Raw genomic sequence first — 25991 nt, 5'->3', positions numbered from 1 at the left:
TCCCATCCCCCACCCCATCCCAAGGCCCCCCCCACCCCGCACAAGGGCTCAGCCCCCCATGTCCCCTCCTCTCTCCCCTCCCTGCAGAGCTGAGCAAAAGCCGCCCCAGCCGGGGGGGGGGGGGGGGGGCACCACCGGGACCCCCTTTACCAGCTCCCCCCCAGCTGCACCTCCCTGAACCCCCCAGCTCTGCAGAGCCCAGCACCGGGCCAGGGGGAGCCGGGGGGAGCCGGGCCCCCCCGGTCTCACCGGGGCCTCGCACCGGCCCCGCTGCCAAAGCCGACATTGACCCAGAGCCAGAGCCCAGGGCTGGGGGACACCAGTGTCCCACCAGTGATGGGGATGGGGGACACACAGTGACCCCCAGTGTCCCACCAGTGATGGGGATGGAGGGGACACAGTGACCCCCAGTGTCCCACCAGTGATGGGGATGGAGGGGACACAGTGACCCCCAGTGTCCCACCAGTGATGGGGATGGAGGGGACACAGTGACCCCCAGTGTCCCACCAGTGATGGGGATGGAGGGGACACAGTGACCCCCAGTGTCCCACCAGTGATGGGGATGGAGGGGACACAGTGACCCCCAGTGTCCCACCAGTGATGGGGATGGAGGGGACACAGTGACCCCCAGTGTCCCACCAGTGATGGGGATGGAGGGGACACAGTGACCCCCAGTGTCCCACCAGTGATGGGGATGGAGGGGACACAGTGACCCCCAGTGTCCCACCAGTGATGGGGATGGAGGGGACACAGTGACCCCCAGTGTCCCACCAGTGATGGGGATGGAGGGGACACAGTGACCCCCAGTGTCCCACCAGTGATGGGGATGGAGGGGACACAGTGACCCCCAGTGTCCCACCAGTGATGGGGATGGGGGGGACACAGTGACCCCCAGTGTCCCACCAGTGATGGGGATGGAGGGGACACAGTGACCCCCAGTGTCCCACCAGTGATGGGGATGGAGGGGACACAGTGACCCCCAGTGTCCCACCAGTGATGGGGGGGGGACACAGTGACCCCCAGTGTCCCACCAGTGATGGGGATGGAGGGGACACAGTGACCCCCAGTGTCCCACCAGTGATGGGGATGGAGGGGACACAGTGACCCCCAGTGTCCCACCAGTGATGGGGATGGGGGGGACACAGTGACCCCCAGTGTCCCACCAGTGATGGGGGGGGGACACAGTGACCCCCAGTGTCCCACCAGTGATGGGGATGGAGGGGACACAGTGACCCCCAGTGTCCCACCAGTGATGGGGATGGGGGGACACAGTAACCCCCAGTGTCCCACCAGTGATGGGGATGGAGGGGACACAGTGACCCCCAGTGTCCCACCAGTGATGGGGATGGGGGGGAAACTGTGACCCCCAGTGTCCCACCAGTGATGGGGGGGAGACGACACACAGTGACCCCCAGTGTCCCACCAGTGATGGGGGGGGGGACACAGTGACCCCCAGTGTCCCACCAGTGATGGGGATGGGGGGGACACAGTGACCCCCAGTGTCCCACCAGTGATGGGGGGGGGACACAGTGACCCCCAGTGTCCCACCAGTGATGGGGATGGAGGGGACACAGTGACCCCCAGTGTCCCACCAGTGATGGGGATGGAGGGGACACAGTGACCCCCAGTGTCCCACCAGTGATGGGGATGGGGGGGACACAGTGACCCCCAGTGTCCCACCAGTGATGGGGGGGGGACACAGTGACCCCCAGTGTCCCACCAGTGATGGGGATGGAGGGGACACAGTGACCCCCAGTGTCCCACCAGTGATGGGGATGGGGGGGACACAGTGACCCCCAGTGTCCCACCAGTGATGGGGAGGGGGGGGACACAGTGACCCCCAGTGTCCCACCAGTGATGGGGATGGGGGGGACACAGTGACCCCCAGTGTCCCACCAGTGATGGGGATGGAGGGGACACAGTGACCCCCAGTGTCCCACCAGTGATGGGGATGGGGGGGACACAGTGACCCCCAGTGTCCCACCAGTGATGGGGATGGGGGGGACACAGTGACCCCCAGTGTCCCACCAGTGATGGGGAGGGGGGGGGACACAGTGACCCTCAGTGTCCCACCAGTGATGGGGAGGGGGGGACACAGTGACCCCCAGTGTCCCACCAGTGATGGGGATGGAGGGGACACAGTGACCCCCAGTGTCCCACCAGTGATGGGGATGGGGGGGACAGAGTGACCCCCAGTGTCCCACCAGTGATGGGGAGGGGGGGGGACACAGTGACCCCCAGTGTCCCACCAGTGATGGGGAGGGGGGGGGACACAGTGACCCCCAGTGTCCCACCAGTGATGGGTGCAATGCGGGTCCCCCCCTTCCACCCAGCTCCAAGCAGAGGGAATGGGATTCCGGAGCTTCCCCATGGAGCAGCCCCTCTCCCTCCAGCCCTCAGGAGCCCCCGTTGGGACGCTGCTCCCCAGTTCCCCCCCCCAGTGCAAACCAGTTGGTGTTGATTCAGGTGCCAGCGCTGAGCTCGGGCTTGGCCCTGCTCTTCCAGCCCGTATCCCAAGGGAGCAGTTCTTTATTTGTCCTTTCCTTCCAGCCCCTCACCTCCCTGAGGGCCGGGGGGGGCTTGGTGGGGGGGATACAGGGGGATTGGGCCCCCTCCTCACACCCCACTTCCTCCAGCTTCCAGAAGCATCCATCCCGGGGAACCCGCAGGCAGGTTCTGCAGGGGGGGGAGCAGGGATCCCCCCCATTCCCTCTGTGGGGCTGGACCTGGGGCACTGGGGAGGCCCCTGGCGCATCCCTGATTTATGGCCCCTCTCGCAGGGATGTTTTCCTCTCCCTCCCGCAGCCCACACCTCGGATTCCTGGGATGCCCCCGGGCAGCTCCTTATCACTGTGGAATGCGGGCGGCCCGCATTCCTCCGGGCAGGGAGCTGCCTCCCACATCTCCCCTTGGGATCCGGCTCCTCCGGCACTGGAGAGCACAGACGGACAGGAGCCGTACCGGCACACACCGGCACGCACAACCGGTAACCCCATGGAGCAAGGCTGGGAGAGCTTTGCCCCTTGGAAGATGCTCATCCCCAGGAGGATGCAGGTCCCCAGAAGGATGAGGGTCCCCAGGAGGGTGCAGGTCCCCAAGAGGATGCAGGTCCCCAGAAGGATGCTGGTCCTCAGGAGGATGCAGATCCCCAGGAGGATGCAGGTCCCCAGAAGGATGAGGGTCCCCAGGAGGGTGCAGGTCCCCAAGAGGATGCAGGTCCCCAGAAGGATGCTGGTCCTCAGGAGGATGCAGATCCCCAGGAGGATGCAGGTCCCCAGAAGGATGCGGGTCCCCAGGAGGATGCTGGTCCTCAGGAGGATGCAGATCCCCAGGAGGATGCAGGTCCCCAGAAGGATGCAGGTCCCCAGGAGGATGCAGATCCCCAGGAGGATGCTGGTCCTCAGGAGGATGCAGGTCCCCAGGAGGATGCAGGTCCCCAGAAGGATGCAGGTCCCCAGAAGGATGCGGGTCCCCAGGAGGATGCTGGTCCTCAGGAGGATGCAGATCCCCAGGAGGATGCAGATCCCCAGGAGGATGCAGGTCCCCAGGAGGATGCTGGTCCTCAGGAGGATGCAGGTCCCCAAAAGGGTGCAGGTCCCCAAGAGGATGCTGTTCCCAGAAGGATGCAGGTCCCCAGGAGGATGCTGGTCCTCAGGAGGATGCAGATCCCCAGGAGGATGCAGATCCCCAGAAGGATGCAGGTCCCCAGGAGGATGCAGGTCCCCAGGAGGATGCAGGTCCCCAGAAGGATGCAGGTCCCCAGGAGGATGCTCATCCGCACCCTGCAGCACGGTCACCACTCCCTCTCTCACTCCCTCCCCACGACCAGGCCATGGGGCTGTTGGCACCCTGCATTTTCACCCATTTCCTGACCTCTTCACTTGTTTTGGCTTCCCCCTCAGGTTCCCCTTTGCAGACGGACACCACCCTGGGGATGGGGAACAGGAACTGGATGGGCTCTGCCCTCATGAGCTGCGGGCAGGGGGATGAGCATCAGGCAGCCGCTGCGTGCCCGGCGCCCTGCGGGCGGCTGATCCAGCACATCAGGGAGCTCTGCCCTGCCCGGGTCAGCGGTGTGGGTGCTTTGGCTCGCCTGGACCCATGAGGGATGTGGGGTGTGAGCTCTGGGCTGCAGGGGGAATTGAGCGGGCACGGGAGCGCCTGCAGCACCTCGATCATGGAAGCATGGAATGGGTTGGGATGAAGGGAGCTTAAAGCTCCTCCAGCCCCAACCCCTGCCACGGGCAGGGGCCCCTTCCACTGGAGCAGCTTGCTCCAAGCCCCTGTGTCCAACCTGGCCTTGAGCACTGCCAGGGATGGGGCAGCCACAGCTGCTCTGGGCACCCTGTGCCAGCGCCTCAGCACCCTCCCAGGGAAGAGCTTGTGCCTAAGAGCTCAGCTCAGGCTCCCCTATTGCCGGGTCTCCATGGGTATCTGTGGGGTTTCATCGCAGCATTCCCAGCCCAGCCCTCCCGGAGGGGTTCCGGGCTCCACCTGCTCCAGCTTTCAGGAGGAGTCCCCAGAGGGGCCCTGGGGAGCCCGGATGAGGACCAACCAGGAGCACTTCACCCCATCAGCGTGGCTGATCTGCGGCTGCCTTGGGGCAGGATCCGCATCCGGGCTCTGGGGCAGGTGCCTGGATCTAAAGCAAAGGGCAAACAGGATGAAAGGACGTAAGAGCTGGGGTGTGCAGCAGCAGGGGCAGCTCCGGGTGACTCCGGAGAGGGACCCAGCAGATAAATCCATGGGCAATCTCCCCCTTCCCATTCACGCATCCACCCCTTATGTGCCTGTTAGTCCAAGGGGTGAGTTTTGGTCTGGGGTCTTCCAAGACCTCCTCGGGCTCCTTCTCCACCTCCATACATGAGCAGTTCTTACCCCATTGAGTCGCAGCTTCTGCCGATGGTTGCCTCCTGCTTCATGCTCCCGGTGCTCACCGGGACCTCGGACCAACACGGAGCAAGAACCGGACCGCGAGCTCGCTGTCAGCATTGCGCCCATGGGGGACAGCGCACGGCCCTGGGCAGCTGCTAGGGAATGCCCGAAGGGTGACTCCATCGCAGCCCCTGAAATCCACGGCACCCAGCGAGCTCCCTACCCACGGCAAGCAAACGAAGCCGCTTGCGCTGAAACCTCCCGATAGGAACCGAGCGGGATTCATCCTATCGGAAACTCCCTTCTTTAAGCTGAATATCAGCCCTGAGCACCCCCCCTTAGCCCTTCCTGCCCGGAGCGCAGTGAGATGTGTCATCCATGGGGACCATCAGCAGGGACAAGGCCAGGATGGACACAGGGGCTTGGGGAAGCTGCTCCAGTGGAAGGGGTCCCTGCCCGGGGCAGGGCTTGGGGCTGGGGGAGCTTTGAGGTCCCTTCCACCCTACCCAGGCTGGGATTCCAGGGTTCCATGACTTAACGGGGATGAAGCCTCTGCGTGATTGGTTGCCCCAGGGGGGGCCGCAGCAGCATCCCCATCCCCACAGGCACCCACACTGGGGGTCCAGGGGGTCCAAGCAGAGCCCAAGACCCTCTTGGGGTGCTGTGGGGGTGCCCTGGGGCTGGGCATTGCCTTGCTCTGGCTCTGGCCCAGCACAGGGTCAGGGTGCGCTGCCAAGGCACCCCTAACCCATGTCAATGGGTGCTGCCCCTCTGTGGGTCCCTAAACCCGCCCGGGTCAGCACAAGGCAGGAACCAGCTGAGGCTGCAGCCACTTCCCAAAAGCAGTGGCAGGGACAAAGCCCTGAACAGGGAAGTGATGTGGGTTTGGGCTCCTCACCCCCCCCCCCCCCATAAACCACCCCGGGGTGGGGAAGGGCAGTCACCATTCCCGATGCTGCGGCTTGGGAGCCAGCACCGGAGCCACCAGCACTGCCAGGTGATGCCTGGGATGGGGACACTGGGGACAGAGACTGCCCATGGGGTTCTTGCTGTGGGGCTGCGGTGGGTCTGAGTGTGGCACTGGTTCCTCATGGGGTGGGTGGTGGTGGAGGGGATGCGGTGGTGGTGAGAGCATCTTCAAGGGGCTGAGCCTCATCTCTTGCCTGCTGGGGATGGGGAAGTCGCACAGAGAGCTCCAGGTTCCGGTCCGGGATTGGGGATGCCTTTGGAGCATGGGATGCAGCCGACCTGCACCCCTCGGAGCATGACCCTGGCTGAAAGAGATTGGCAGAGCCTCGATGGCGGCAGCGAGAGGGTGGTTTGGGACTGAGACGCTTCCACCACGTGTGGAGGATGCAGTGATGGCCTTTGGGACCGGACAGGAGCGGTGCCAGGCACTGGTGGAGCAGGGCCGGGTGCGCCTTTGCACTGGGAGGCGGTGGAGGCTGGAGGGACCAGCACTGACTTCACCTCAGCCCCGCTTTGGCCCCGTTCCGATGGCAATGGGGGGTTTCTCAGCAAAGCCTGAGGAAGCGGTGACCTGCTCAAAGCTGGCAGAGGAGGCCATGGGGATGCTGCGAGGGCTGGAGCAGCTCTGCCCTGGAGCCAGGCTGAGAGAGCTGGGCTGGGGCAGCCTGGAGAAGAGAAGGCTCCTGAAGGGGAGACCTGAGAGCAGCTCCAGTGCCTAAAGGGGCTGCAGGGAACCTGGAGAGGGGCTTGGGACAAGGGAGGCAGGGATGGGATGGGGAGTTTGGGCTTCCGGCTGGAAGAGGGCAGAGCTGGATGGGATACAAGGAAGTTCTTCCCTATGAGGGTGGTGGGACATGGGAATGGGTTGAAGCTGTGGCTGCCCCATCCCTGGCAGTGCTCAAGGCCAGGTTGGACACAGGGGCTTGGAGCAAGCTGCTCCAGTGGAAGGGGTCCCTGCCCGGGGCAGGGGTTGGAGCTGGAGGAGCTTTAAGGTCCCTTCCAACCCAAACCATTCCATGATTCCCTGATTCCAAGCCTGAATGTGACGCAGAGGAGGCCCTAACAGGCTCCTTCCCTCTGTAATCTCCTCTTTCCTCCCCATCCCGGGCACGGCCCCTTGCCTGGTCCATCCCAGGTGCCGGTGCACAGCGCATCCTGCTCTGTGCGCTCACGGTGCCTGTCCCGGGCCCCCACTGCCCTGAGCCCGTGTGTCCCCCCCCACCATCCCCACTGCAAAAGGGTTGTTGAGAAACCCCAGCTAACACCTTAATGCCATCGACTGAGGAGCAGCAGGGCCCCAGCCCCAGCCCCAAAGGTGCCCTCGAGGCCAGAAACCGAAACCGGGAGGAAGGGGGCAGAAACGAAACCCGGCGCCGGCAGGAGCAGGACCCGGTGCTGAGCCAGCGTTTCCTTCCTCCTGCACCCTGCCCAGGGCTATTCCTGGCCTTTCACCCTCCCGGGTCCCCCCCATGGTCACCCAGGGGCGATTTCGTGTGCTCCTGGTGCCTCGGTTTGGTCTCACAGAGCTTTGGATGCTCCCCAGACCGAGCGAGCGGCACAAATACAAAGGAGGTGTTGGGAATAGAAGGCGTTGGTGCATCCCTGAAGGAGGAAGAGGAGTCAAGGGCTGGTGGGTGCCATAGGGGAAGGTTGCCAGGATCTAGGTTGGACTCAATCCATTGGGTGCCCCATCCCTGCAGTGCTCAAGGCCAGGTTGGACACAGGGGCTTGGAGCAAGCTGCTCAGTGGAAGGGGTCCCATGGCAGGGGTTGGAGCTGGAGGAGCTTTAAGGTCCTTTCCAACCCAACCCCTTCCTTGATTCCATGACACTTTGACATTCCCGAGCCTTTGGCCACCTCTTCTTGTCGGCAGGGTCCCCTCTGCCCCATGCAGACACTGGTGACCAGCACCTCGCTCCCACCATCACTGCTTGTTCCTGCCCTGCCTCTGCCCCCCAGGACCCCCACCAGGGCCCGGGCTGCTGCCATGCCCCTGTGCCCATGGCTCGTCCTCCTGGCCAGCCTCATCCCACCAGGTACAGTGCTGGTGCCACCAAGAGACCCGTTGCCTCCTGCCCTGCTACTGTCCAGTGCCCTGCAGCGGCCCATTGCCTTGGGTTGCACCAGGGATGGGGTGGGCATCATGGGGACAGCCAAGGCAGGAGAGGAAGGACGGGGACATAGAGAACAGGGGGAGGAAATGGAAATGAGCTTTTGAAGAGCCAGGATTGCCGATTTGCCCTTTTCACTGGTTATTTAGGCCTTTGCTTTTCCAATCCACCCGTGCCTTGTGCTGCCCCACATCCGCCTTTTCCCCATCATCTCCCCCTCAGATTTCCTCCTGATCCCACCCCTCCATCCTGCACTCCCACCTCTCCCCACCCCAAGCTCCTCTTTGCCTATTCCAGCATCTCAGGAGGCCAACGTGGCCCCGGAATGCCCCAGGAGGGGAGCAGGGTGCCATGGACCACACCGCACAACCCCGCATCCCTCTGCCCCTGTCCCACGCAGCCCTCGGCTCTTGGGGTGTCACCTACCCCCGATCCCTGCGGGGCATCAGCGGCTCCTGCGTGGTCATTCCCTGCTCCCTGAGCTTCCCGGAGGAGGTGGCTGCCGACGATGGCCTGGTGGCCATTTGGTACAAGGACTACAACGACCAGAAGACGCTCGTGTTCCACTCGGCAGCCCAGGAGGTGGACGCTCACTTTAGGGGCCGTGCCCAGCTCCTGGGGGACCCCTTGGCTCGGAACTGCACCCTGCAGCTGCAGGGGGTGACGGTGGGGGACAGCGGGCCCTACCGGTTCCGCTTTGAGATCGTCAACGGAGACCGGTGGTCGGCGGCGCAGGACGCGGTGCTGAGCGTGTCGGGTGGGTGCAGCAGCAACCCCTCTCTTCCCCCGGCCCCCCTCTTGCCCGCCCCATTGGGATCCCCCTCACAGTGCTCTCCATCCCCAGAGGACCTCGAGAAGCCCAGCATTGCCGGCAGCGAGGAGCAAACCGAGGGGCAAACGTCCACCCTGGAGTGCTCCGCACCCTACGCGTGCCCACTGGGAGACGTCGCCCTGCGCTGGGAAGGCCACGACCCGCAGGTCTCGGTGGTGTCCGGCCGGGTGCGCATGGACACGAGTGGGGTCGGGCACTACCTGACCCTCACCACGTCCTTCTCCTGGAGGGACCACTCCAGAAAGCTGCGCTGCGAGGTCTCCTACGGCTCCAGGAAGGCGGCCAGGGAGGTTGTCCTGCGGGTGAGACGTACGTGGGGATGCTGAGCGGGGCGGTGGGATGGGGCCAGCCCTGCCATGGCCACACCGCCCTGGCCACCTCCTGCCACCCGTTGGGCTTCTTCATCCCTTCCCGAGGCTCCTTTAAAGAGCCAGATCAAGGCTTTAGATTGGATCTAAGGAGGAAATTCTTTACTGCGAGGGTGCTGAGGCACTGGGATGGGTTGCCCAGGGAGGATGTGAGTGCTCCATCCCTGGCAGTGTTCAAGGCCAGGTTGGATGAAGCCTTGGGTGGGATGGTTTAGTGTGAGGTGTCCCTGCCCATGGCAGGGGGTTGGAACTGGATGATCTGGAGGCCCTTTCCAACCCAAACCGTTCCATGGTTCTATGATTCTATGATTCCTCCACCTTATCCCGTACCCCCATGGCTCTCCATGCTCACTGTCCATAGAATCCCAGAATGGTTTGGGTTGGAAAGGACCTGAGGATCATCCAGTTCCAACTCCCTGCTCCGTGGTGGTGCATCCTCTTTGCAGCCAGCATGGCAGCTTTGCCCCCCGTCCCAGCCCATAGCATACCGGCAGCAGGATGGGCTATGACTGGATCCCATAGTGCATCCATGGTGCCCACCGTCTCCGTCCGTCCCCCCCCCCTGCAGACACCCCTAAGGACACCCAAGTGTCGGTGAACCCCTCCGGGCAGAACATCCGCGTTGGTGACACCGTGTCCTTCACCTGCACGGTGGGCAGCAGCCACCCGCCGGTCTCGCTGTACCGCTGGTACAAGGATGGGGTGCCCATAGGCACCGAGCAGATCCTGACCCTGCGAGGGGTGCGTCGGGAGGACTACGGGCAGTACCACTGCGAGGCTGAGAACGCCGTCGGGGCCGCTGCGGCGCCTGCTGTGATGCTCTACATCTTCTGTAAGTGCCAAAGAGCTTGTCCAAGGATGGGGCGTAGATGGAGCAGGGCCATAGGAGCAGGAGGGAGTCCGCCCAGTGAGTCCGGACTGGTGTGGGGCTGGTGCTGGCTGGCGGTCCAGGAGCCGAGGAGCCCGTGGTGGAGGACTGCAATGAATCCATCACAACACGTCCTTGGCGCTGGGTTTTGGTGAGCCCCAAAGGCAGGACAGGGAGGGATTTCCAACTGCTGAGAGGGAATTGGGTTGTCAGAGCTTGTGGGGGTTCAGAGCCAGGGTCTTCCATCAGTAGACGCAAGCCCCAGACCACTGCATTGCCCAGGAGCCATCCCACATCAGGGTCCATCTTCCCCAGTCTGGAGACGCTGGGGCTGGTCCGCTCCCCATAGAGCTCCCCCAAGGCAGACTGGGAGAGGTGAAGGGCACTGCCATGAGCTTTGTCCCTGCGGCTTTAACACCAGAGGGGAGGCTGAGCTGAGCTCTTAGGCAGAAGCTCTTCCCTGTGAGGGTGCTGAGGCGCTGGCACAGGGTGCCCAGAGAAGCTGTGGCTGCCCCATCCCTGGCAGTGCTCAAGGCCAGGTTGGACACAGGGGCTTGGAGCAAGCTGCTCCAGTGGAAGGGGTCCCTGCCCGGGGCAGGGGTTGGGGCTGGGGGAGTTAAGCTCCCTTCCACCCAACCCGTTCCATGACAAAGCCAGCCCCTGAACCGAAGCTGCAAGGCACCGGTGGTGGCAGGGACCAACCCGGGGCTCAGAGGAGCTCCCGCCTGTGCCCGGGCTCTGCCCCACGCCGTGGGGGTGTCGGAAGCTGCTCTCCTGCCCCTGAGACCCTGGTGACCGCGCTCCCACCTCCCTCAGCCGCCGCCGTCCTGGTGAGCCCCGCGGCCGAGGTGCCGGAGGGCTCGGCCACCACCCTGTCCTGCGACGTCCCCGGCCACCGGCACCAGGACCTGCACTACGCCTGGTACAAGAACGGCGCCTGGCTCAAGGAGGGCTCCGCTCACACCCTGCTCTTCCACCACATCACCGCCAGCGACGCCGGCTTCTACGGCTGCAAGGTGACCAACGACCGGGGCAGCGACACCTCCCCGGCCGTCAGCCTGAGCGTGACGTGTGAGTGCCCTTTGTGCCGCGGGCTGCGCCAGAAGCCGAGCCCAAACCTGCCCCCAAACACCTTGTGTCCCGTTGGAGGTGGGGGTCAGGCCTCCTGGGTGGGAGCTGCTGCAAGGGCAGCGGCTGCTGGTCCCGAGGTGCGCGTGACGGTGCCCTTACGTGGTGTTCGCCGCATCACGGCCGCAGCATCTCCTGCTCCTCCGTACCCACCGTAAGCTGCGGGGAGGTCACTGAGTGAGAAGCAGCCATGGTAATAACAGCTCAGGAGCGTCTGCAAGTCAGGGGGGACTCAAGCAGCGCCGGGTTTAGCTCTGGCATTTCACTGAGCAAATGCAGCCGCTTTAGGAAAGGGAGAAAGCGGCTCGGAGGGGAAGCCAGGGGTGGATGTGACCTAAAGGGACCTTGTGGGTTGGAACCGGATGAGCTTTAATGACCCCCCCCAATGCAAACCCCTCTGTCGCTGTGTGCCCTCCTCTCCCCCCACAGACCCCCCCCGGACCCCCACCATCACGCTCTTCCAGGAGGCCCATGGAGGCCGGTTGGCCGTCATCCACTGTGCCGTGGACAGCTTCCCCCCGGCCACCATGGCCGTGTACCGCGACGGCACCTTGGTGGCAGCCAGCGGGTCCCAGGCGGCCCCACAGCAGCGGTTCGGTGTCACCAGCTCCCGCAACACCCTGAGGCTGGAGATCCGCGGAGCAGGGCCCCGGGACAGCGGGGAATACCGCTGCACCGCCAGCAATGCCCACGGCAACGCCAGTGCCACCAAGGTCTTTGTCGCCCGTGGTGAGTCCCATTGCTGCTGGTGGGAGGGCACCTCCGAGCTCCTGGCCATGGGTCATGGGGCTGGGGCTGCTGGGGCTGCTTCTGCAGCCCTGAGCGCTGGGGGGGACCCGTGTGGCACAGGGACATGGGTGTCCTGGGGCCATGTGGTGGCAGTGCCCTCCGGTAGCCCTTCTCCACCTCGGGGGGGGGGGGGGGGGTCAAAGCTGTTTGCAGAGCTGAAGGTGCTCCTATGGGTTTCAATATCCAGAGCAGAGTTTGTCCCAGCTGTGTTGTCTCTGGCCCCACAAGCACCCAGTGGTGCACATCTGGGCTCCTCCTGCTCCATCCCTCAACACTCTGCACCCCGGGGCTCCCCCAGCACTGATGGTTTGGGGGTGACAGAAGCAGCAGCCATGGAAAAGGAGGAGGGAATAGCCTCCCAGAGCCATGTCCAAGAGGAGCATCCCTTAGGATGCCTAAAGAAACCAAAGCAGGCTCCAGGGTCCAGCTCCAGAGAGTCTGGGTGCTGCAGTGGCTGCTTGGGGGCCATTTCGGACACAGGGGACTGAGCCTGTCCTGCGAGCATCTCACTTGGCCAAACAGGGGTGAAGGCTCAGGAAAGGCTGGTGGCAGAGAGCTGGGGTGAGCAGCTCCAGTGGAGGCATCCCAGATGATGTCCAGCATCCTCAGGGAACATCGCCTACCAAAGATGCAGCCATTGACACCAACAGCTCCTGCCTTAGAGGCTGAGCGGGGGCTTTGGCTGGATGGAGCCAGGGGAAGGATGCAGAAGAGGATTCCCTTCCCTCCAGGAAGAGAATCTATCCCAGGAAAGTGGTGATTCCCAGGAATCACCATCCCTGGCAGCGCTCTCACACCGTGTAGTCAAGGCCCTCGGTGCCATGGGTTAGTGGTGGCCTTGGCCGTGCAGGGAACGGCTGGGTTTGATCTCAGAGGTCTTTTCTGACTGCGCGATGCTCCGATCCCCGCCGTCCCTCTCCCCTCCCTCCCTCAGCCACAGAGGTCCTGATCCAGCCCTCGGCGGAGGTGCGGGAAGGGGCAGCGGTGACCCTGACGTGCGCGGGGCCCTGGGGCGCTGCGGAGGACGCGCTCTACGCCTGGTTCCGCAACGGCAAACGGCTGCGGGGGAGCTCGGCCCCGGCGCTGCGCTTCCGCTCCGTCCGCGCCGAGGACGCCGGCGCCTTCCAGTGCCGGCTCCGGAGCCGCAACGGCAGCGACGAGTCCGCGGCCGCCCCACTCCGTGTGCTCTGTGCGTGCTGCTGGGCGCTGCTGTGGGTCCTGGGGTGATGCTGAGGGGCCTGGGGTGCTGCTGTGTGTCTTGGGGCGCTGCTGCAGGTCCTCGGGTGATGCTGCAGGTCTTGGGGCGCTGCTGCGGGGCCTGAGGTGATGCTGAGGGGCCTGGGGTGATGCTGCGGGTCCTGGGGTGATGCTGTGGGTCTTGGGGCACTGTTGCGGGTCCTGGGGTGATGCTGAGGGTCCTGGGGTGATGCTGCGGGGCCTGGGGTGATGCTGAGGGGCCTGGGGTGATGCTGCGGGTCCTGGGGTGATGCTGTGGGTCTTGGGGCGCTGCTGAGGGTCCTGCGGTGATGCTGCGGGGCCTGGGGTGCTGCTGAGGGTCCTGGGGTGATGCTGAGGGTTCTGGGGCGCTGCTGCGGGGTCTGGGGTGATGCTGTGGATCCTGGGGTGATGCTGTGGGTCTTGGGGCACTGCTGCGGGTCCTGGGGTGATGTTGCGGGGCCTGGGGTGATGCTGAGGGTCCTGGGGTGATGCTGAGGGTCCTGGGGCACTGCTGTGGGTCCTGGGGTGATGCTGAGGGTCCTGGGGTGATGCTGCGGGCCCTGGGGGTGCTGCTGCCAACAATGCAGACTCTGGGGCTGGGGGCTCTGCTGCTCCCACCACGGGGTCTCTGCCATCACCACTGAGTACGGCCAAGGAGCTCTTGGAGATAAATGTGTGAATTCCCCTTTTCCAGCGAAATCTGGATCTGGGGAGGAGGAATCGGGAGAATGCCCAGACTCCCGAGAACCAGGGTTTAGAACATCCTGTGGGGTTTTAAAGTGCCCTGGGACCCTGGTGCCTGGAGGGTCATGGGATGCCCAAGAGCTGCTTGGAAAGCTGCAATCCCTTGGGATCTTGGGCTTCTCCCAGCCTCAGGGACCCACCCTGTCCTCACCAGAGGTGTTTGAACCCCGCAGTCCCACCGAGGCAACCGGCGATGAGCTCCATCCTGGAGACCCAGGGCGGGCGCATGGGCATCATCCAGTGCACTGCTGAGAGTGAGCCAGAGGCCAACCTGACCCTATGGAGAGGAGACGAAGTGATAGCCTGCACATGGGGCTGCCCCATAGCCCCCAGCCCCCGGGTCCAGGCCACCTCATCCTACAACAGCCTGAAGGTGGAGATCCAGGATGTGGTGTTGGAGGACGAGGGGACCTACGTGTGCTGGGCTGGGAACACGGAGGGCAACGCCAGCGCGACCATGGACTTCCGAGCTGAGAGTGAGTGTGGTGAAGGGGCAGGATGGATCCAGGTTTGTGGGCAGTGCCTTGGAAAGGGGAGGATGGGAAGGGAATGCCGAAACAAGCTCATGGTGGTGGTGGCAGAGGGAGAGATGGAGCAGAAATGGGGACATGCCCATGAAAACCAGGTATCAAAGAGCATCTCTTGAATGAGATGCTGCGCACAAGTCATGGTGGGAGGGTAGAGTGAAGTTAAAGGGGGCTGCTAAAAGATGGAGATATTACAGCCCCTCCAGCTTCTCCTGATGGATCTGAGGTCTCTCCCATGGCCACAGGGAGGGTTCCAGCTGAGATGAGTTCCCATAGGTCAGCATCCCTGGGCTGGTGAGGTCTGGGTGCTGGTACCCATGGTGGACTCCTGCAAGGTGCCCGTCCAGCTCACAGCCATCCCCATCATGACATGACAGGATTAAGGATGCACTTGGCATCTCCTGGAACAGCCACAGGGTCCCTTTGGTGGCTGAACAGCCTCGGGAGGGGTTGTTCACCCTAACGCTGCCTCCGTGCCCGGTCCGCAGGTGCCAGCATTGTTGTGGCTCCATCCACATCTGTGCTGGAGGGTGATGCTGCCAACCTGACGTGCCAGCTCAGCACCAGCTCCACGGCTCTGCCCACCTTCACCTGGTACCGCAATGGGCAGCAGCTCACTGAGGGCTCGGCTCCATCGCTGGTGCTGCAGCACGTGGCCAGCACGGATGCAGGGCTCTACCACTGCCGAGCCACCACCAACAGCAGCAGCCGCAGCTCCCCCAGTGTGAGCCTGGAGGTGCTGTGTATGTACAGGGTTATCATATTGGATGGGTATCTTGTGTCACCATAGAACCATGGAAGGGCTTGGGTTGAAGGGAGCTTAAAGCTCCTCCAGCTCCAACCCCTGCCCCGGGCAGGGACCCCTTCCACTGGAGCAGCTTGCTCCAAGCCCCTGTGTCCAACCTGGCCTTGAGCACTGCCAGGGATGGGGCAGCCACAGCTTCTCTGGGCACCCTGTGCCAGCGCCTCAGCACCCTCACCCATTCTGGTGTCTCTTCTTCCTCCTCCGCCTGCCTTTTCCTTTCCCTTTTCCTTTCATTTTCCCTTTTCCTTTCATTTTCCCTTCCTCTGTCTTTTCTTTTTCCCTTTCCCTTTCCTTTTCTTTTTCCTTTTCCCTTCCCCTTTCCATTTCCCTTCACCTTTCCCTTCCTCTTTTTTCCTTTTCCTTACCCTTTTGATTCCCTTTCCCCTCCCCCTTTCTCTTCCCCTCTCCCCTTTTCTCTCTCTTTTCCCTTTTCTCTCTCCCTTTTCCCTTCCCTTTCTCTTCCCCTCTCCGCTTTTCTCTTTCTTTTCCCTTTTCCCTTCCCCTTTCTCTTCACCTTTCCCTTCCCCTTTTTTCCTTTTCCTTACCCATTTGATTCCCTTTCCCCTCCCCCTTTCTCTTCCCCTTTCCCCTTTTCTCTCTCCTTCCCCTTTTCCCTTCCCCTTTTCCCTTCCCCTTTTCCCCTCGCTTTCTCTTCACCCTTCCCCTTTTCTCTGCCCTTTCCCTTTCCCCCTTCTCTTCCCTTCCCCTTTCCTCTCCCCTTTCCCCTTTTCCCCTTCCCTCAAAGCCGATGACCCTTCCCTTACCCTCCCCTCCCCGCCCGCCCCGGTGCCAGCGGCAGCCCCCGCTCATCACCCCCTCTCCCGGCGCAGACCCCCCGCGGGCCCTGCTGCTCACGGCGCTCCTGGAGGCGCAGCGCGGCCGCGTGGCCGTGTTCCGCTGCTCGGTGCGGAGCCGCCCCGCGGCCCGGCTGGAGCTGCTGCGCGGCCCGGTCCCGCTGGCGTCCAGCGCCGGTGCCGGCGGCGGCTCCAAGCCCCGGCTCCGGGTCTCGGCCGCCCCCAACGCGCTGGAGGTGGAGCTGCGGGAGGTGACGGCTGCGGACGAGGGCAGCTACAGCTGCAGGGCCAGCAACGAGCACGGCGCCGCGGAGCAGAGCCTCTACCTCCGGGTGCAGGGTGAGCGCCCCGCGCCGCGCGGCTGGCGGCGGCACGGACGGGACCTTCCCCGTGCGGGTCCTGCCGCTGTCGGATGGATGGGACGGGACGGGACGGGACGGGGTGGGATGGGGTGGGATGGGATGGGACAAGGTGGAATGGGGTGGGATGGGGTGGGATGGGATGGGGTGGAATGGGATGGGACGGGGTGGGGTGGGATGGGATGGGACTGGGTGAGATGGGATGGGATGGGATGGGATGGGATGGGATGGGATGGGATGGGATGGGATGGGATGGGATGGGATGGGATGGGACAGGACGGGACAGGACGGGGTGGGATTGGATGGGATGGGACAGGATGGAATGGGATGGGACTGGATGGGGTGGGATGGGATGGGACGGTATGGGATGGGTGCAAGCTCCAGTGCTGTCGGTGGTGACAGAGATACGTCACTGCCAATGACAACCTGAGCTGTGGTGTCCAGCTCCCCAGCGACCCAGTGGTAACCGGGGGCTGAATTCATGGTTTTGGGCTGGGATCTGGCCCTTGCAGTGATAGATCCGATGGTGCTTCCGTGGAGGTGTCCACATGGGAGCTGGTGTCTGTGCTCCCACCCAGTCCTGCTGGATCCCACCCAGGCTTTGGGTGGTGCTCTGCAGGCACTGACTCATCCCCGTACCAGGCACCAGAACACCTCAGCCCCATCCCTGGGCACCATAAGTGATGGATTTGGGGGACAGTGAGCTAACGGGGACGGGGAGCAGCACCTTTTCTTAAGCCTAGGTCTTAGAATCCTGAAATCGCAGGGTGGAAGGGACCTCAAGGATCCCCTTAGAAAGATCCAACCTTCCTAAGCAAAGCATGACCTAGACTGTATGATCTGGCCCAGCACCCTGACCAAAGGCAAATAGATACCTTAAACAGAGAACTTCACACAAAGGGCCAGCCCCAGAACTGCCCAGGCCTCCCTGGTCAGAAGAAGAGAAAATCCATGTGGATGAGGTCCTCAGTGCCACGGATTAACGGTGGCCTTTGCGATGCTGGGGCGATGGTTGGAGCCGATGACCTTGAAGGTCTTTTCCAACCCGGCTGATTCTAAGAGCACCAGAACACGCTGCGCTCTGATGGTGCACGTCATGGAAGTGGCATCTCCCCATGCTCCAGCTGCCCGAGTCCTCATCTCTCCATCCTCGGAGGTGCTGGAAGGGGACGACGTCTCCCTGACGTGTCAGACGGCCGCCGCGCCGCAGGATGACACCGTCTACTCCTGGTACAAGAACAGCGAGCGGCTCCAGGACACCCCTGACAATGTCCTTGCGCTGCCCCACATCACCAGCACCGCTGCTGGCTCCTACCACTGCAGAGCCCGCAGCCCTGCGGGGACCAGCGTGTCCCCGGCCGTCGCCCTGAGCGTGTCCTGTGAGTGCAGCCCCCTGGGGCTGAGGTGGGGAGAGGTGCGCTGCGGTGGGGTGGGATGCGGCCGAATGGGATGGGAGAGGGTGGGATGGGATGGGGTGGGGTGGGACTCACCACCCTCCCCCGTTATGGTGTCTCTTCTTCATCTTCCTGCCCTTCCTCTTCCCCTTTTCCTTGTCCAAACCCTTTTTCCTTTCCCTTTTGCCAGGGATGAGATGGGACAGGGCGGGGGTGGGATGGGGTGGGATGGTGGCAGGGATGGGATGGGATGAGGATCAGTTGGTGCTAGAGGTCAGATGGGACAGGGTGGGAGGGATGGTGCTGTGGTGGGATGGTGCCAGGGTTGGGATGGGATGGGACAGGGTGGGATGGTGCTGTGGTGGGATGGTGCCAGGGTTGGGATGGGATGGGGTGGGATGGGGCAGGGTGGGATGGTGCTGTGGTGGGATGGTGCCAGGGTTAGGATGGGATGGGATGGGATGGGATGGGATGGGGCAGGGTGGGATGGTGCTGTGGTGGGATGGTGCCAGGGTTAGGATGGGATGGGATGGGATGGGGCAGGGTGGGATGGTGCTGTGGTGGGATGGTGCCAGGGTTAGGATGGGATGGGATGGGATGGGATGGGATGGGGCAGGGTGGGATGGTGCTGTGGTGGGATGGTGCCAGGGTTGGGATGGGATGGGGTGGGATGGGGCAGGGTGGGATGGTGCTGTGGTGGGATGGTGCCAGGGAAGGAGATGGCACTGGGCATGGGATGGCGCCGGGGATAGGATGGGACAGGACGAGGTGGGATGCAGTAGGAGGGTGCAGGGGATGGGATGGCTCCTGTTCTCTAAGTGGGGGCTGCTTTACCCTCTGCAACGCCCGTGCAGATCCGCCGCGGGTGCCGGTGCTGGCGCTGCTCCTGGAGTCCCCCGCGGCACAGCGGGCAGTGCTGCAGTGCTCGGTGGACAGCAGCCCGCAGGCAGAGCTGGCTCTCTTCAAGGACCAGGCGCTGGTGGCCTCCACGGCGCTGCCCCAGCCCAGCGCCCGGCCGCGGCTCAGCATCACCTCGGCCTCCAACACGCTGCGGGTCAGCATCCGCCCCGTGCTGCTGGAGGACGAGGGGCAGTACCTGTGCTCTGCCAGCAATGCCTATGGCAATGCCAGCGCCACGGCCAACCTCACCGCCGGCAGTGAGTGCTGGGGGTGGCACGGGGGGCATGGAGCTATGGGAGCAGGGGGGAGAGATGGGTGCAGGGGGTTGTGGTGAAGAGGGGAAGGCAAAGCGCTGCTGGAGGATGCTCGTGGGGGAGGGAGGGTGCTGTGGTTTAGGCCCAGATGATAGCTCAGTACCACACGAAGTGAGGCTGGAATGGGATGGGCAGCACAGAAATGGAGAGGAAGCGGAGGGAGATGTGTGTTTGTGGGGATGGGGGTCTATGGCTACGTCAGAGCTGAGTGTATCCCCCCACGCATGGTGAAGGAGGTGCAGCTCCTCTTGGAGAGGATGTAAAGAACTGGCTGTGCTGTAGGATCATAGAATGGATCATCCGGTCCCAGCCCCTGCAGGGACCCCTTCCACTGGAGCAGCTTGCTCCAAGCCCCTGGGTCCAACCTGGCCTTGAGCACTGCCAGGGATGGGGCAGCCACAGCTTCCCTGGGCACCCTGTGCCAGAGCCCCAGGCAAAGCCCTGCACAGGACCGGCTCTCCACCAAGCACCCCACCGCCCTCCATCGCCTCCATCCCACCCCGAGGATCACCTCCTTCCCCTCCTGTTGCAGCCACCAGGGTCCAGATCTCCCCCTCCCCGGCTGTCCGGGAAGGCGATGCTGTCACCCTGACCTGTGTGGTGGAGAGCAGCGGTGTGCAAGTGCTGCGCTACAGCTGGTACAAGAACGAGGTCTGGGTCAGCAGCGGCTCCTCCCCGGTTCTCTCCTTCCCCAACATCACCGTCACCGATGCTGCCTCGTACCACTGCAGCGTGAGGACCCCAGCGCGGACCCACAGCTCTGCACCCATCACCCTCAGCGTCCTCTGTGAGTCCCCAGGGAGCTTCATGCCATGGAGGGGGGTCCCCAGCACCCACCAAGGGCAGGGAGAACCCATGGGGTGTCCATTAGTGGGTCCTCTTGGCTGGGACCCTCCCTGGGACGCAGTGTGGAGAGGTGGGAGGCTTGCAGGCTTGGCTTAGCTGTGTTAGACCCCTGGTAAGCAGACCTGGCCATGCAGCCCCACAGCATAGAATCATGGAATCATGGAATGCTTTGTGTTGGAAGGGACCTTAAAGCTCCTCCAGTTCCATTCTTCTGCCTCAGATCTACGGTTTTGAGTGTCAGGTTCATTAGGGTACCGCGGATGCTGCGTTGCAGGCAGTGGAGCATCCCCTCCCCAACTCCCAGCCCAGCACCTGGGGATGCTCCCACTCGCTGAGATGCTGCTTATCTGCAGCTCCTCCTCTTTCCTTCCTGCAGACCCCCCCAGGAACCTGCAGATGAAGGCCTTTATGGAGAGCAATGAGGGGAGCGCAGTCATCCTCCTCTGCACCGTGGAGAGCAACCCCCTCTCCGACATCACCCTGCTCAAGGAGGGGCTGGTGGTGGCCTCCAGCCCGGCCATGGGGGGGGACCTCCCCTGGCACAGCAGCCGCGTCTCCCCCTCTCCCAACACGCTGAGGCTGGAGCTCCGGGAAGCATCCGAGGAGGATGAGGGCGAGTACGAGTGCCGGGCACGCAGCCCCCTCGGCAGCACCCATGGGTCCCTGCCCCTCCGTGTGCAGGGTGAGTTCGGCTTTGCCATGGGTTGGGCAGGGGGACAAGAGGCTGGAGACCCCCAAGGGGATCATTGTGGGCATGGAGGGATGTAACCCCTATAAGAAGGTGGTGTGGGATTTGGGGGTATGGCCCAAATAAGAGGGTGGTGTGGGCATCGAGAGGCAGGGACCAAGCAAGGGGGTTGGTGCGGGCATCAGAGGGCTATAGCCCAAATAACCATCACCATTGGGCAAGCGGAGCATCCAAGGGGTCAGGATAACGTGGGGCTGGTGGCAGGACAAGGAGAAGCTGCTGGCTGTGGGGCTGGCCACCCACCTTGTCCTCGCACCCCTGTGAACGGTGGATGGCGGCTTTGGAGCCGGGCAAGCAGAGGAGGGCAGGGGGTTGGAAGCGGGTGATGCTCAAGCCCTTTCCACCCCAACCCAACCCGTTCCACGCTTCCTCGCCCGCAGCCATCAGGGTGCGGATCCATCCCTCGGCCGAGGTGCTGGAGGGCACGGCCGTGACTCTGACCTGCCGGGACGCGGGCGCTGCCCCGGGGGCCGTGTACTCGTGGTACAAGGACGGCCGCTGGGTGCCGGGGGGCCCCGGGCCGCGGCTCCTGCTGCCCGCCGCCCGCCGCTCGGATGCGGGCTCCTACGGCTGCGAGGTGGGGAAGGGGCTGCGGGGCCGCCGCTCCCCCCCCGCCGCCCTCCGGGTGCTCTGTGAGTGAGGGGGCTCCGGGTAGGGGGGGGCACGGGGATGGCGCTGTCGAGGGGAGGCCGTCGGGACCATGGTCTGTGTCGCCACCTGGTGACACCTCGCGATAGGGCTGTGCATGGAGGCACCGGACCCTACTGGGGGGGGGGGGTGTGTGTTCCGTGGGTGCCCCCGGGCATCGCATCCCTCCCTTGTCCTCCCCACTTCATCCAGCGACGAGCCCAGCCCCCCCGAACCCCGTTTGTCGTTTTGGGGGGGGGGGGGGAAACACCGACCTTGTCATTGTAGATGCTCCCCGGGAGCCAACCTTCACCTCCTTGGTGGACCCCCGGGGCGGGCAGCGAACCGTCCTGCTCTGCACCGTCGACAGCGTCCCCCCCTCCGACATCGCCCTGCACCACGGTGATGGCCACGCACCCCTGGCCTCCACGTGGGGCCCGTCTGACCCCCGTGTCGCCGTCGAGGCGACCCCCAACTCCCTGCGTGTGGGGATGGGGGCTCTGGAGCCGGGGGACGCGGGGGTCTACGTCTGCTCAGCCAACAACAGCTTTGGCGCCGCATCCGCATCCCTGCGCCTGGATGTGGGAGGTGAGGGTGGTCCTGAGCCCCAGAGCGGGGGCCCCGGTGGGGTCTCCCCTGCGTGGCTCTGGGGAGCCTTTGGGATGATGCCGTCCCCAGGCCCTGGGCCCTGTCCCTGCTCTTCCGCAGGGGTCACGGTCACTGTCGAGCCCTCTCCAGAAGTGCCCGAAGGCTCCACCGCCACCATGACCTGCTCGGCCAGCCCCTGGCTGGGGCAAGAAGCCAACTACACGTGGTACAGGAACAGCCGGTGGCTGCTGGAGGGCCCGTCCGGCACCCTGGTCCTCACCCACGTCACCAGCGCTGACACCGGCTCCTACCATTGCCGGGCGAGCGGGACACGGGGCAGCCTCACCTCGGCCCTGCTCAGCTTCAGCGTCCTCTGTGAGTGTCCCCATGGGGACAGGCCATGGGGTGCTGAGCCCTGACGTGCCGGGTGCATCCCGTCCACACGGAGGGGCTTCCTCCTCTTAGAGAGCCATGGAATGGGTTGGGTGGAAGGGACCTTAAAGCCCATCCAGCTCCAGCCCCTGCCAGGGCAGGGACCCCTTCCACTGGAGCAGCTTGCTCCAAGCCCCTGTGTCCAACCTGGCCTTGAGCACTGCCAGGGATGGGGCAGCCCCAGCTGCTCTGGGCACCCTATGCTGTGCTCCACCAGCGCACCCATGCTGGTGTCTCTTCCTCCTCTCCCTGCCCTGCTCCTCTCCCTCTGGACCTGGGGAAGGAGACGCTGGGGTTTCACCCGGTGCTGACCGCAGATCCCCCTCAAAAGGTGCATTTGGAGCCAACATGCTCTGATCCAGGCGGGAATCTCCCGTTGGAACGGGAAAGAAGGGCTGGGGAGGGTGCGAATTCCAGGCTCTGAATGCCGCAGACCGGAGCAGGGATGCGCTAAGGACCGAGACCGGCGCTGGCGTCACCTCCAGCCCCATCTCTGCCCCCCTCCCTCCCTCCCCAGACCCTCCCCGGGACGTCTCCATCAGCACCCTGCTGGAGAACCGCAGCGGGCGGCTGGGCCTGGTGCAGTGCACGGCCGAGAGCCACCCGCCCGCCTCCATGGCCCTGTACCGCCGGGGCCGGCTCCTGGCCGCCAGCGGGGCCGCGGCCGCCGCGCCGGGGCTCCGGGCGCTCCCCTCGCACAACGCCCTCCGCCTGCAGCTCAGCGAGGTGGGGCTGGAGGCGGCCGGCGAGTACGTGTGTGTGGCCAGCAACGCGCTGGGCAACGCCACGGCCACAGCGCGCTTCGATGTGCACAGTGAGTGCGGAGGGGACCCACAGGGGGATGTGAGTGGGGAGCGGACCCATAGGGGTCTATGAGTGGGGACGGGACCCATAGGGGGATGTGAGTGGGGAGCGGACCCATAGGGTGCTCTGCTATGCAGATGAGACCCCTGGATGATGTGAGTGGGGATGGGATCCTCCGGGATGCTGTGTGTGGGGATGGGACCCACAAGGGGCTGTGAGTGGAGACGGTACCCATAGGGGGCTGTGAGTGGGGATGGGACCCATAGGGGGATGTGAGTGGGGACGGGACCCATAGGGGGCTGTGAATGGGGATGGGACCCATAGGGGGATGTGAGTGGGGACGGGACCCATAGGGGGATGTGAGTGGGGATGGGACCCATAGGGGGCTGTGAATGGGGATGGGACCCATAGGGGGCTGTGAGTGGGGATGGGCGCCCCGGTGTGCTCTGTTGTAGGGATGGGACCCATAGGATGCTCTGCTATGGGGATAAGACCCCAGGGTCATGTGAGTGGGGATAAGACCCATAGGGTGCTCTGCTGTGGGGATGAGACCCTGGGGTGATGTGAGTGGGGATGGGACCCTCAGGGTGATGTGAATGGGGATGGGATCCACAAGGGGCTGTGAATGGGGATGGGACCAATAGGGTGCTGTGCTATGGGGGTGAGACTCCAGGGTGATGTGAGTGGGGATGGGACCCTCGGGGTGCTCTGTTATGGGGATGGGACCCTGGGGTGATGTGAATGGGGATGAGACCCCTGGATGATGTGAGTGGGGATGGGATCCTCCGGGATGCTGTGTGTGGGGATGGGACCCACAAGGGGCTGTGAGTGCAGATGGTACCCATAGGGTGCTGTGTGTAGGGATGGGACCCATAGGGTGCTGTGTGTAGGGATGGGACCCATAGGGTGCTCTGCTATGGGGATGGGACCCCGGGGTGTTGTGAATAGGGGTGGGACCCCGAGGTGTTTGCTGGGGGGCTCCACGGGGAACTGTAGCTGGAGCATAGCACTGGATCCGTGGGGATGATGGGCAGAAGCAGAGCGGGGCTGAATCGGCCGGGAGCCTTCAGGTGGAAGGGAAAAGGGGCGGCTTTTCCTGCGGGAATTGGGCATTTCCTCCCGCAGCAGCCCCGGTCGGGAGGAGGCCGAGGGGGTAAAACCAGGCAGGAAGTGGGAGATGTGGGGGGATGCAGGAGCATCATCGACAGGCGAGGAGCTGGTTTGGGCTCCACAGACAGAAACCCGGGTGCTGGTGCTTGCTGGGTGCTGGGTGCGCTCCCCCCCCCGCTGCCACGGGGAAGCAGGAGCATCCCATGGGATCCCCATGGAGTCCCAATGTGGTGCTGTGTCCCCCCCTCCATGGTGTGCCCTTACCCACCAATGGACCTGGCATTGGTGCCAAGGGGGTCCGGCTGCCACAGCCACCCCCCCCACCCCAACCCCTCCACCCCTCTTTGGGCTCCCCAAAGCCTCGGGGGTCCCATAGGCACTGTGGGGTCAGCCAGGAGGAGAGGACCATGGGGGTCAGCCCCCGAGGTGGCAGCCCCATAGCTGGAGGGCTCTGCCCTGGCTCCCCTCTGCCCACAGCCCTCAGCTACCTCCTGGCCTTCACCGTCCTCTCTGGGCTGCTCCTGGCTCTGATCTGTGTGGCTGCCCTGGCATTGCTGGCTGTGAGGATGTGGCCCAGGTAATGTCCCTGCATGGGGTGGGTGGGGTGGGGTGGGGTGGGATGGGATGAGGTGGGGTGGGATAGGATGGGATCGATGAGATAGGGTGGGATGGGATGGGATGAGGTGGGGTGGGGTGGAATGGAATGGGATGGGATGAGGTGGGGTGGGGTGGGATGGGATGGGATGGGATGAGGTGGGGTGGGATGGGATCGATGAGATAGGGTGGGTTGGGATGGGATGGGGTGGGCTGGGCTGTCCTGTCCTGTCCTGTCCTGTCATCGGATGAAGGAGCAGGGCCCCTGGGCTGAGCTGGTCCATGGGGATGCTCAGGGGTGGAAAGTTCCGTTCCTTCCTTCCAGGCTAAGGAAGTTCTGGGGCTGGTCCGGTGCTGAGGACACCTTCGAGCTGAGAAGCCAACAGGAGCAGGCGCAGGTTAGGGACCTGCTCTGAGGCCACCCAACCCTGAGCACCCCCGGGGTGTCCATGGGGACGCAGCCATGGAGGAGCAGAACCCCATAAGGACCAGGGTTATCCCTTACAACTCATCCCAGTGCTGCTTCACAGCACACGCAGGCCTGATCCTTCTGGGGATGCTCCTGGGGCTCCACGACGGGCAGAGCTTTCCCAACGCATCCCAAACCTTTCCCAGGTGGATGGAGCTTCATGAGCTGGTGGCTCTTTAGCCCAGGAGCAAGTGTAGCCGCTGGTGCTGGAAGCGCACAGCCCGGGGCCGGCTCCGGGAGCAGCCCAGCGCCGTCTCCATCCCCTCTCCCGTCATCCCGACCCCTCAGCCCTCTCCCCCATGGACGCGGCTCTGGCACCAGCACCGTTGGTGCCGTGACGGCCCCGAGCTGCTCTCCAGCAGCAGGAACCCAGGGCGAAAACAACCTCCCGGGGGTGCTTCAAGCCTGGGGGATCCTCTCCATCCCCAGCACCCTCCTGTGCCCCCCCCCCCCCGGTGCTGCTGCCCCCATGTGTTATTCCTCTGCCTGGAAATAAAACCCGGAGCAAGGAGCAGCTGGAGTGGGATGGGATGAGGCAGGAAGGGGGGGGTCATTGTGGTGCATCGGGAAGGGGGCAGAGCCCGGGGGAACCGGGCTGGGTCACCCCTGTGTGTGATCCCTTTCCCGCTGTCCCCCCCGCCCCGTGCTGGGCTGGGGCCGCTGTGGAGCAATGGTTTGGGCTCAAGGCACCGGGGACACGATGGCTTCGAGCTGCGGAGCCAGGCTGGGAGAGCTGGGCTGGGGCAGCCTGGACAAGAGAAGGCTCCTGAAGGGGAGAC

The 25991-nt window shown here is 64.1% G+C and overlaps 1 protein-coding gene across 7 annotated transcripts; it reads left to right on the top strand.

The window, feature by feature from the left end:
• The first annotated feature begins 5795 nt into the window (after window positions 1-5795).
• SIGLEC1 (sialic acid binding Ig like lectin 1) lies at window positions 5796-25726 on the top strand. 7 transcript variants are annotated; one of them, XM_065662840.1, is made up of 22 exons: window positions 5796-5872; window positions 7717-7879; window positions 8355-8711; window positions 8799-9095; window positions 9723-9986; window positions 10839-11093; window positions 11580-11879; window positions 12874-13128; window positions 14075-14377; window positions 14917-15171; window positions 16064-16366; window positions 17511-17765; window positions 18635-18937; window positions 19527-19781; window positions 20217-20522; window positions 20969-21220; window positions 21504-21803; window positions 21894-22178; window positions 22753-23049; window positions 24627-24726; window positions 25069-25141; window positions 25359-25726. In XM_065662840.1, the coding sequence occupies exons 1-22, from the start codon at window positions 5828-5830 to the stop codon at window positions 25374-25376; spliced, it is 5241 nt and encodes a 1746-aa protein (XP_065518912.1). In that variant the 5' UTR covers window positions 5796-5827; the 3' UTR covers window positions 25377-25726. The 7 variants fall into 7 exon arrangements, with proteins under 7 accessions (XP_065518912.1, XP_065518903.1, XP_065518879.1 ...); XM_065662831.1 differs by having other exon boundaries at window positions 5869-5926; XM_065662807.1 differs by lacking the exon at window positions 5796-5872 and adding an exon at window positions 6007-6290.
• Window positions 25727-25991: the final 265 nt, after the last annotated feature.

The sequence above is a fragment of the Lathamus discolor genome, chromosome 1 (genome assembly GCF_037157495.1).
Source record: "Lathamus discolor isolate bLatDis1 chromosome 1, bLatDis1.hap1, whole genome shotgun sequence".
Classification (NCBI taxonomy): Eukaryota; Metazoa; Chordata; class Aves; order Psittaciformes; family Psittacidae; genus Lathamus; species Lathamus discolor.
This window is presented reverse-complemented; position numbering and strand designations above follow the sequence as displayed.